This window comes from Falco rusticolus, chromosome 9 (assembly GCF_015220075.1).
Source record: "Falco rusticolus isolate bFalRus1 chromosome 9, bFalRus1.pri, whole genome shotgun sequence".
In the NCBI taxonomy this organism is placed as follows: domain Eukaryota; kingdom Metazoa; phylum Chordata; class Aves; order Falconiformes; family Falconidae; genus Falco; species Falco rusticolus.
Window position 1 is genome coordinate 47,317,286 of NC_051195.1, and position 12,228 is coordinate 47,329,513.

General features: G+C 45.7%; 1 protein-coding gene across 7 annotated transcripts in view; it reads right to left on the minus strand.

Annotated features, from left to right (window-relative positions):
- SEC16A (SEC16 homolog A, endoplasmic reticulum export factor) overlaps positions 1-11,004 on the minus strand; it is a 31,972-nt gene extending 20,968 nt beyond the window's left edge. For 5 of the 7 annotated variants that reach the window (XM_037400383.1, XM_037400382.1, XM_037400379.1 and 2 more), the window contains exons 1-3: positions 10,403-11,004; positions 2,083-5,958; positions 1,387-1,514 (exon numbers count right to left, since the gene is read on the minus strand). In XM_037400383.1, coding sequence (XP_037256280.1) covers positions 1,387-1,514; positions 2,083-5,883 — 3,929 coding nt within the window. In that variant the 5' untranslated portion in view covers positions 5,884-5,958; positions 10,403-11,004. The remainder of the gene's footprint in view (positions 1-1,386; positions 1,515-2,082; positions 5,959-10,402) is intronic. The other 2 variants (XM_037400384.1, XM_037400385.1) reach the window with 2 other exon arrangements.
- Positions 11,005-12,228: the final 1,224 nt, after the last annotated feature.

Genomic DNA, 12,228 nt, shown 5'->3' on the forward strand with positions numbered 1-12,228 from the left:
CTGACTCTGCCACTCTTTGGCTCCGTTGCCCTGCAATACCATACCACAGTCCACATCTGACTGCACTGTCATGGCACACAAACACCGACAGAGCTACTTCTAACAGGCTTTGATCTGCCCAATACCACCTACAGGAATTTCAGCCTCTTATAAAAATAGTACACAAGAAGAGTACACACCAGGGGAAGTGCTGCTAAAGGCTGTTATCTCATTACAAGATCTCACAGTGCACAGATTTACTTAAGATGATGATAAAAGTTATCAAAACAATGGCTGTAGCTACATGTGCACTCCAAGGCCAATACACACCTATAATCTTCTGGAGGTGGTAATCAAAATATTTGAAGATTTGAAATCAAGATTTGAAGATACCAACAAAACCAGACAAATGCTACAAAGGATTTCCTCATTTCCAGAAAAGTTGTCTCTCAAAAACCTGCAAAACCACCCACTATATAATGCAACATTAACATTCTGTCATTAATTTGAAGTTCATACAAAACAGTTATGCAATAATCATCAGAAAGTAGTAATCCCTGGAAGGTAATTTGCTGCTTCTTGCTTGAGAAATACTAGAGATTCCATTTCTGCTTTTTATTTAGCATTTGCAAGTAGCATCTGAATGTATTGCTCTCCTCTCAAATTTATTATTTCATATAACCAGCCAGACCAGGGCTTTTAAGTTTTCCTAATTCACATGCCACCTGCATCAAAATCTGTAGTGAAGTCAGCGGGCAAAACATGCCCACACAGCACCTCTGCTACATGGACCACAGTTTGGGAGTTTTGTGAGAAAGCTTATCCACACATCTGAAGTAATCATCAGACAAAATAATCTGACACAGCACCAGGATGTTTTCACCTGATTCACCAGCGCTCTCTTCTGAACACCTGAAACACCATATATACAATATACATCATATATACACATAACAAACATACATCAGCAGGCCACTCATACTGCTAGGCTTGCAAGGCAAATCACAGACCAACGTGCCATTTATTAACCAAACTAGGGCCACTGTTTTAAGTGCTAGCCATAAACTAAACACGTATTAACAAACCCATGGCCTACACTGCTCTTTCACAGCACACATAAAAAAGAGCTAATCTCAGCACCAAGTCCATTGCGATGACTTCCTGCCTGGCAGAAATGCCAACAACCACCCAGAGATCTGAATGAAAGGGGTAATAAGGCTTAGCAACAGAAAAGACTGTGGAATCATATCCTTTTAGACATGGCATTTGATATGGTCCATTCCTATGGCAGCACACTGAGTTTTTGAACTTCCTCACTGCAGCTTATGCTATAAAACTGCAACAGGCATCGTTATACTCACTGCTTCAGGATGTACCAGATCTTTACTCAATTTAAGAATTACATACCTAGAAGGTGGCCTGTCAGAGCAGTGACTGGCTCTGGAACTAGGACGTTCAGGCTCAGAATAGCGATAGCTCCCAGGTTCCATATAACCAGTGCTGTACCGTGGGTCATACTGTCCATAGCTATCCTCCTAGAAAAAGAGATTGGCATGTAAGATAAGAGGTTTCCCACCTGCAGGAATAAACCTTTAAAAACAAAGAAATCACCACACACGCAACTGTGACACCTGAAGAGATGCAGATCAATGGACTACAGTATAGCTTTTGATACCTGTTGTGACAAGTTATATTCAAGTCTATTAATATCCTAAACTTAAGAAAAAAAAACATTATGCCTGCACTAAAAGCAGTCTGACCGCTCTGCAACCATGCTGTCAGTAATTCAGGCAACAGATGGGAATCAAATTTGAACATCTGGGCAGCTAAGACAGTTATAACTGCCAGCTTTTTCCAAAGAACCAAATAAATTGCTGTCAGTTGATATCTTTGCCAACTGGAATCGGTATTAGCAACTACTTTAACTTTTTATAAACTTTGTAATGTAAGTTTTGTTATTCCTATCTGGATTTTCCTGACAATTAAATACTTAATGTGAATGCTATACTAAGCGATCCTGGCACAATGGTTTACATTCTTAATTCAAAGATGAAAATTCCCAATACATACTGAGGGGGGAGGAAGGGAGAAATAAAAATTTACCATGTAATAAAGATGAGCTGCTGTTCTGGGGTCTGCAGGAGGATAAGGTGGCGGATATGGAGGCTGATAAGCGTCGTAAGGATGTCTGTAGTAGTAGTAAGGGTTCTGGGGTGGACCAAAGGCATCCTGAGGAGTCTGAGGCAGGGATGGACGCTGCAGGTCTTGTTGCACATTTGGCATGACTGACTGACTGACGGTGGTAGAAGGGGCTGTGGAAGCTGGAGCACCCGACAGCTGTCCAGATGCTGGCTGCTTATCAGGACTTGTCTGATCATATCTTGTTGTCAGCTGCACCGAATCTGCCTCTTGGGGACCCACAGGTTGGGGATGGTTACTCAGCACCTGGTTCTCATGCTGCTGTGATGCCTGCACTGCTTTAGTCCCTGCGGCCACCTGGTAGTTTGAAGGAACTGAGGACTGCCCAGAAGATGCTGGTTGCTGCATCTGAGCTGCTTGCATTTGTGGTTGAGATGGCAATGCTCCCTGTACAGCTCTGTCTGATACAGCTTGATGCTGTACATCTTTTGTCACCTGTTGATAGAAATGTTGTTTGTCATGCATCTCAGGATGCATCTGACCAGCACTACTACCAGCTGACTGTTGAGGATATACTGGACCACCAGAAAGCGACTGATTATGCACCTGCACAGAATTACTTGCACTGCTTTTCTCCAACGTCCGTGACACTGTGAAGTCGAGCACTCCAGCAACTTCTTCTTTGCTATTTGAATGATTTGCAGAATTATTAGCCTGTATTACAGAATTAACAGGGGGGATTAGTGGACTTGCACCAGCAATATTTGTCCCAGGTGAAATGGATGAGCTAGACCCCGGCTTGCTAGCAAATTCAGGAATAAACCCTTCCATATTAACATTCTTTTGCCCTTCTGGAGCCAAATTAAGTGGAGTTTTCATAAGCAAATTTGCCGGCTGATTAGAAGCAGTATCAGAGGAATTAACAGGGCTTTGTAATACATTATGTTTTAACAGATTAGTATTTGGAAGTGCATTAACTAACAGAGATCCAACTTGCATGACAGGTAATGGCACGTTTTCGCCAGAAATGATCCCACCAGCATGTGAAGTCTGAGGACCCATCGCAGGCTTGTCCCCAACCCCAGAGTCCTTCATTGGCTGATTGTTTTCATTGCTGCTTAGCTGATTAGACAGAGAAATAGAAAAATTAATTGGCTGAGCCAAGTTATAACTTTGATTAGGCTGAGCAATCAGGATAGGTTGATTCTGCAAAGACTCTGTAGGTGGAGAAGACAACAAACTTGCATAACCAGAACTTGCCTGAGACTGAAGTGCCTCCTCTTCTCCCATTTTGGGAGGATTCTCAAGATTCTCAGAAGGTATATGTCTATCTTGGGAAAGCTGAACAGCAATAGTCCCTGGTTTACTTGGCTGCTGATTAGACAGGCCTTCTTCTGGTGGCTGAATGACTTCTACAGTTTGTTTGGCAGGTACATACACTGCAGGAGCAGCAGGAGCTAGAAGAACATTTCCCCCAAAATTAGGTAACTCATTATGAGCCCACAAAGTTGTTGCTGGGCTATCACACTTTTTAACTGCTCCCTGAGCTCTTGTTGAGGACCTTCTCTCGGATATTGATTGTATGTTTTCCGTAACAGGTCCCGAGTGCAACATATTTCCAGCTTCACCAGTGACTGCAAGAGGCAGTGGGTGTACCTGAGGCATGAAAATAGTTTCCAGGTTATCTGGTGGCTGTTCAAGATTGCCTGGGGATGCAGCCGGCACAGCTGTATTCTTCTTGATATTCTTTTGGTTTGAGTGGTTCTCTCTTAATTCAACCACCATCTTTGCTTGGTCAATCTCCGCAGGTTTTATACCAACTCCATGGGACCTCACGGGTTCAAAAGAACTATTTGCACTTGTCTGAAATACTCCTGTGGGCTTAGGAGGACTTGGAGTTGGAGGCTGGGATAGATTACCATGGTAGCTCTTGCCCAGGTTTAGCTCACTTGAATCACCTCCCAACGGAGAAGAGTCAATCTGTTTAAAGAAGCCAGCAGAAGATTCTTCATCAGGCTTCCCACTTTCTTGCTGAATAAACGTACCGACTTGCTCTTGAGGTCTTGCTGAGCTTGAAGCGCTCCTATGGCTAATGTTGCTATAGTTTGAAGATACACTATCTGGTCGGACAGGATGAGGTAACGAATCGGGTGCCTCCAAATTTGGTCCTCCTTCAGTATGGCTCACAACAGCATTCTTTGGAAGCATCTGACCTGGAAAGGAACCGTATCTGTACAGATCAGGACCAGCACCAGGGGATGAAGCATTTTGTGGTTCACTTGGCAGCACTTCTTGATTCTGAATGCACTCCAGGTTCTCAACGTTTTCATACTGTGAGCCACCATTCCCAGATGGGTCACCTATACATGCCTTGTCATCACTAACAAACATAGAGTGCTTAGCGGCCTGCGTCTCCTGCTGACTTACAATTTTAGAAAAGTACTGGGCATCCATTCCTTTTTGCACCATCTCACTGGCTGAACCTGTACCAATCTGCGCCTGAGAGAGAACATTAGTTGCAACCCGCTGAGGATGCATTGGCTGGTGATACAAGGATGCCGAATGTGGCTGACAAGCATCAAACTCCGTTTTCTCAACTACGTAATTTTTTTCAGATGAAAGTATTTCTTCATTTTCTGCCTCATCCCCTTTGAAAAACATGGAAAGAGTTCCTGAATCTCGATCTGCGGGAACAGGTCTATTCGATGTTTCAGGCATATCTGGAGACTGGTTTTGGGGGTTATTTTCCTGAGCTGTGGGAATGACAAAACTGGAATCTTGCAATGGTGGCTGTGGGCAAAATTGTTCCTGGTATGGTTGACTTAACCAAGTGTTAGTCATTTCTGTATTCTGCCTAAACACATTTCCAGGCTGGATGCTATTCATGTGATGACTGCTATTTGCAGAGCCATTTTTCCCATTCTTTTCACAACCAATGGATAAAGGCGCTTGCGTGGTATTTTGTGGAATACCTTGGTGTACAGGAACTTGTTGTAAATTTGCCTGTAGAGGAGGATGAGAAGTACTAACAGAGGACTGAGAAACGTTATGAACGTCAATCTGAGAAGACGGCTCAGGGTAGGGCACAAAATTTCGAACTGGAGACTGCAGGTTACTTTGAACAGGCCTCCACTGAGACATAGGCTGCTGAGGAGGTGGAGGGAAGAGTGCCGTTGCATTGGGTCCTGAAGGAACATCATTTGGGTCTCTACCAACATCTTGTCTACCTCCAGGTTTGTTTGATGCAGACACCATTCCAGGATGCACACTGAAAGAATTTTCAACTGCCGCTCCTGTATTATAATGTAATGGTACTGCAGGCCCACAGAGTCCAAGATCTGCATTTGGATGCGCTTCTGTGGTACTATTTATAATATATCCTGGGGACAGTGAAGGAATTGGAACGTTAGAAAACGTACTGGTATTTATTCCTGGTTGAGATACAGGAGCTGATAAAGACGTATGCAGTCCATGAGGATTGTCCCCTGCATGTGATGGTGAAGTATGGATAATGGCTGGCTGCGGAAACACTGCTGGGGAAGAACTTTGCATAACCAATGCATTGCCCTTGGATGGATTATCTAAAGGGGAACCCTGTGGAGTTTGTCTGCCAAATGCAAAAGGGTCTGTCACAGGCTGCACTGGAGCAGCTGTTGCATTTGCTCGTTTACTGAGTGAGCTGTTTCTCCAGTACATGTTCCGAGCAATGCCTGCAGGAGGTGGAGCTGCAGCTCCTGCTGGAACAGTCTGTGGAGGCTGCTGCATGATGGCCTTCTAGCAGGGTCAGATGCTAGTCGACAAACTAGTAGTGGATGCAGTAGAGAGATTCCTTCTCCCAACCTGTTAAGGCAAAACAGATGACAAGTCAGTTTCCTTTCTCACAATACATGCAGCACTTAATTTTTAGTTTAGAAACAAAATTACTCTAATAATTTGAAGTGGAAAATCTCTTTTCTCCAGAATGTATAAAAAACTTATACATAACATTGTATTTCTAAATCCAAATCCAGTATTAATGAAGCTTAATGCTGTGTGGTAACAATGCACATTATTTAACAACCGTATTAACAAATAGCTCTGAGTAATTAAACCCAGTTCAGTCTTGCACAAATGTTAAAATCTCAGACCATTAAAGCACTGATGGAATTATACTGATATATTTCCCCAAAATTGTTTTAAGCAGAAGCATGCATCATAGACAAGGCACAGCAGCAGTCAGCCCGCAACAGAACCTGCAAACACTATGGCAAGTTCAATCTAATTGTAAGGAGTTGACAAATTACTACGTAACTAATTCTACTAGAGAAGATCTTCAGTTCTGTTGCGCTGCTGCTCAGTGTGAATGGACCTTTTTACAGGTAAGATGAGAAGCACCTCAAAAAAGAATTCATGAGATCTTATTCCCCTGAACAGAACACAGTCCATTTTTGTTTTAATAAAGAAAACATTGTGTAGGACATTAGTGTTATTTGTTTTGAGAAAGGCAACTGGGTTTTCATCACAAATTTTCTCTCCTCTAGATGAATGCTGCACAATAGTAAAACTGCATTTGAGAATATAAAAGATAATCAACTGCCCCTATCTTTCAATTAATCATTTTTCTCACTTTAACACTAGTGGGACTTTGGCACAGTATCAGAGTTATAGCTGTATTTCAGGGTGGAAGTGACAGGCACAGAAGTATTCCAACTCTGCCAGCAAGAACTCCAAACACAGGAATACACAGGAAGTTCAGTAAATTAATCAGGAACACTTATTTTTTCAATTTTATCACCCCTTAACAATCTGGGGAGAAGGGAAGCTGGCAAAACTGGAGTTCTTCAGTACTTGCCCAGTTCAGCTCTGTGAAGCTTTACCAACAACGTGATAGTCTTGGTTTCTAGTAATACACAACAAACATCATTTATATAATGCAAAGTTAAATGCCCACAGAAATTGTTTCATACCAGATGCAATTCTGTTTATAAAAGACAGACAAAAGCTGTGCAATTTGTAAGGTGGTTTTTTTGTTGTTTGTGTTTTGTGTAGGTTGGGGTTTTTTTCAAGATTCAGCATCTTGTCAGTAAGAGTAACAAAATGGGAAGCCAGAAGTTTCAGATGTTTGTAATCAAGCCAAAATTTTAATAGCTATACAGAAATTCAAATGAGAAACACTTCTGATTTCTGGTTAGCAAAAATACATATTGAGTGACCACTGTGTGACTACATGTACTTCATAAAGATTTAGAACTAAAAAATTCCAATTGACTGGTATGACAGCATGAACTACACAGACTTTATCAGACATCAGTACAACTTACCCTAGGGAAAAATCCTGTCTACTCATCACTGCAGAACTCAACAGTCCTACGTTTAGAGGGCCTGAGGTACCAGCCAACAGAGACACCGCCTCTCAACTTCTCCCCCGTATTCATTTATTTCACAGCCATATCTTAAGCTAAGGCTTTGTAAATTTGTTAAAATTTGTGTTTTGTTAAAATGTGAAAGAAAACCAGAAACTGAATTCAATAGAACAGCATTAAATAGAAAGCCTCCTTAGTTTCATGCATTACTTGCGTTTGTCTTCAACATTCTTTTTAAAACTCAAGTTGCTGTTGAACTTCTATCAAGGAATGCTTACAAAAAGGTTTCAGTGCTTCATAATCTTTTCTCCTACTACAACACCGAGGTGAAAGTTTTCTAGCCAGCCATGCTTACTGCCAGCCATGTCACCAGGAAACCCTGCCTAAAACACCCACCTCAGTTCCAACATGCTTAGGAAATCTCAGGCTGTTCTGGACATCCCCATTTACTGTTCATCATGTTCTTTACTGTATTAACCTAACTGTAAAAACCCCTCTCTCCCCTCCAAATAAACTAGTAGGTTTAGGCAACATACTGCTAAGTGGGGAGGAAAAGAAGCTAATTAAAAAGTCTGCCAAGACAGTTACCTCCTGGAAAGTGTTGATACCTACCCAATAGTTCTGTTCTTAATAGAAAAGTTGTTTCTGAAATACAGTTGAGTACAAAAGCCAACTCTTTTCACAACTTAAATATGCACCTCCAAATTTCTAATGTGGCCTTCACGCCTTACAGTGTCTTATCAGATGTACGCAGAGAAAAAAAAATCCCAGAACTTTAACACATTTTTGTAACTACAAGTAATTAGCTAATTAAAATAAGCATAGAGTTGTACTCTGAAGCACTGGCTTGCCATTCCCATAGCAGGATCTCTAATGTTGCACTACAGAAGTTCAATAGGAGGGTATCAGATCCCTTACAGAAGGAAAGTTAATATTAACAGACTGGACACAGTAGTAAAAGCATGCACGATTTGAAGAAGTAAGTACAAATAAAATGAACATGCCCATATCAGGTCATTTAAACAGAAGATATCAACTCTGTGATACCAACCCTCCCTGCCCCCAATCCAGTGTTAACAGAAATGCTGATTTCAAGAAATTTATAAATGATAAATAACTATGTAAGTTAACAACAATCCATCCCTACTTATCTAGCCTAGAAATTCTTAACTTTCAACAGGTTTATTAACAGATAATGCAGAGCAGCCTGCTAAACATTAGTCACCAGAAATAACAATTGCAGAAGGTGTTTCCAGACATGCCAAGAAAATGTTACCAAAGAGGGAAAGAAAAGATTAAAAGTACCCTCTAGACAAAGCCATCAATAAATTTCACCTGATGAGCTCTACAGCCATGATTAGTTTTAAACTCCCCTGTGAAAATTTATCTGCACGAAGGAATAATTTATTTTGGGGAAAATAATTTAATCCTATCTCCAAGGGACATAAACTATATAAATTACGCTTAAACAAGAAAAAGTATGCCCACAAAGCAGGTTACAGAGTACTAATGTTAATTCTCATGTATGCCTATATATACACACACGTTGGCACACACATGTGCGCATACCGAAGACTAAATAACATGTTCACATACACAGATTCTGAACAATGAGAACAAAGTGAATAAAAAAAACCCTGCTGCAATCCCAAAGACAAGAATAGCTAGCAAATGAGATTTGCAGCTTTGGAAAAAAAAAAAAAAAATCAGTATCTGGGACACCAGTTTTTCAGATTTTTTTTATGTCGACAGTTGCACACCTGCACACATGTGGATGACACTCAGGTTGAACACATTCTACATTTTTAGTACTCTTGATAGCTTCCTACTGGCCTTCTCATAAATGGCAACCACAGTTACAAATGTTATTCAGTAAAAATACAGTTGTAGGACATGGGGGAATGACTTTAAACTGAAAGAGGGTAGATTTAGATTAGATATCAGGACAAAATTCTCCACCATGAGGGTGCTGAGGTGCTGGCACAGGCTGCCCAGAGCAGCTGGGGATGCCCCATCCCTGGAAGTGCTCCAGGCCAGGTTGGACGGGGCTGGGAGCAACCTGGTCTAGTGGCAGGTGACCCTGCTCGTGGGAGGGGGGTGGAACTGGGTGATCTTTAAGGTCCCTTCTGACCCAAACAGTTCCATGATTCTATGGCTCTATGAAAAGAGCTCTTTAGGAAATCAAAAGCACAGAGCTTAACATGATTCACAGACAGAAGCAGCACAAAACATTTCCATTTGTTTTGTAAAGGAGACTGCCTACCAGTCCATTACACCAGCAGGTCCCAACACTTCCAGGCAACTGCACTACTGAGTCAGCAGCAGTTGCTACTCCAGTAAAGCACAGACCTATGACACTTGTCAACTCGAAAAAAACCTGAGTTGCGACAAGTATTGTGTCTTGTCAAAAGAAATACACGATAACGAGTGCCAGGTAATAATGATGACTGTAGGATCCCTCTTTCCCCCACCCCATGAAATATTATTCGTGCACCTGTCCCACCGTGGCACCCGAGGCAACCCAGAACGACCCAAATCCCAAACCCTGCCCGAATTCTGCAGGGAAAGCCGCCTGGGCAGCAGTGCCCGGTGCCTGCCGCAGCCCCTCACCGCCGCGCCCCTCCTTGCGGCACCACCACCTGGCCCAACCGGGGCCAGGGGCCGAGCCCCGGGGCCGCCAGCGACCCACCGCCTCCCTGCGCTGCGGCAGGCGGCCCCGGGAGCCGCCGCCCGGAGACCCACCCGCACTGAAGTACGGCGGCACGGGGCAGCCCCCGCCGCACCGAGGGGAGCGCCGGCCGCCGCCAGCCCCGGGGCCCGCACCTCAGGCCCTGCGCTCCTCACGCAGCCCGGCCGGGATTCCCAGCCCTCCGGGCTGCCGCAGGCCCCTTCCCTCAGCCGCCCCTCACGCTGCGGCGGCGCCCGGTCCTGCCCCGTGGTACCTGGCAGCTCCCCGCCGACGGAGACCCCTCAGCAGCGGGCGGCGCCGCCCCCCTTCACGGCCGCAGCACCAGCCCCCTCCGCCGCCATCTTGGAACATCCGCCTCAGTTCCGCCGCCGCCGACGTGTCATGCCGCGTCGCGCGATGACGCCACAGAGCGCGCGGGGCCCGGCGCCGCGCGCTTGTTTGTGTTTCTCTCCGGCCTGCTCGGCCCGCCCTCCCGCGTTCCTTAAAGGGAAAAGGGGGCGGCAGGAGTGTCGGAGGGGAAAAAAAAAAACAAACCAAAAACAAACCAGCAGCAGGCAGCCCTAGGGGCGGGAGCGGTGTCGATAGCGCCCGCCCCGTGGCGACATGCTCTGGGTGTCACGGGTTCGAGGCCCGGCTGGGGTGGCTGCGGGGGCGGCCGCGGGGGCGGCCGGTCTTCGTGCCTCCCGCGTTGGGCGCTGCGGTGCCGGTTGTCCGCTCGGCGTGGCGGGTGGGGCTGTGCTGCCAAGCCTCTGTCCGCCGCAGGCCTCGCTCCTGGCCGGTCGGGGTTTGACGGAGCGCGGCGCTGTGGGGGTCCCGGGCACAGCGGGGTGCGGCCCTGCCGGCCCCCGCCACCGTTTCCGAGCGCCAGGGTTTCCCGGGGCGGGTGCAGTGACGCAGGAGGCCGCCAGGGCGGGACAGAGCTCCGCGGGGCACGGCCCGGGCACTGGCTGCGGCGCCGGCCCCGGCCCCGGCCTGTCACGGGGGAGCTGCGGGCGGGGGGACGGCGGGGAGCTGGGTCAGCGCCCTGCTCCGGGCCGCTCAGCCTGAGAACGAGGAAAACCGGGTTTTTTTGAAGGAAGAGGCAAAATGAAAGAAACTGTTAGTAGTTGCAAAGCGAGATCTCTGTCTCGCAGGTCCATGGGGGCTTAATTTGTGAGAGGCTGTGGACCGTGTGAGGGGACACGAACTGTACTGGGGGCTGTCAGCCATGTCAGGGGACAAGAACCGTGTGAGGGGACATGAACCGCATGGGGGACTGTTATCCATGTCAGGGGACAAGAACCGTGTGAGGAGCTGTTAGCTGTGAGAAGGGACATGAACCACATGGGGGGCAGTTAGCCATGTGAGGGGACAAGAACCGTGTCAGTGGCCGTTAGCTGTGAGAGGGGACATGAACTGCTTGGGGGGCTGTCAGCCATGTGAGGCGACATGAACTGTGTGAGGGGCTGTTAGCCGTGTGAGGGGACAAGAACCACGTGAGCGCTCGGAAGGCTGGCATACAAGCATCCAAAAGCTGCAGCATGGCAGACGGCTCGGTTCATCCCTGCTGCACACAGCTGTCCCTGGGATGCATTAACTTAGAGGCCCTATAAACGCACTTCAGAGAAGCATATGTTTGGTGGTCTGTTGTGTTTGGGTTTTTTTTAAGACGAGATCATAGCATGATTTCAAATAGTTATGTGCTAGTCTAAAGATTTTACTCCACTCTGCTGTGTGTTGGGGCTATTTCACACAAACACGGAGCTTTTAAGGGGTGAGTCGCTGTTCAAACCAAAGAACGATGTCTCATTTACAGGTGGTGGCCACTGTGCCAATATTGTCATACTCTGCACCTAACAACAAACCTTGGAGAGGAAAATACAAATGACCTACCAAACGTCTTAATCAAGGGTTATTATCAGCACAAGAGCTGTTTCTGCAAACTGGATCATTAAAGCAGGGCGATATCCTCAAAGGCCAGTCCAAGCAGGGGAAGCAGCACTTTGATGCTGGTGTGGGAACCAGAGGCAGCGCTGTGATTTTTACAGTGCCTTTCATCTCCCTCTTTTGTAGGAACATTCTTATAAATCATCTTGTCAA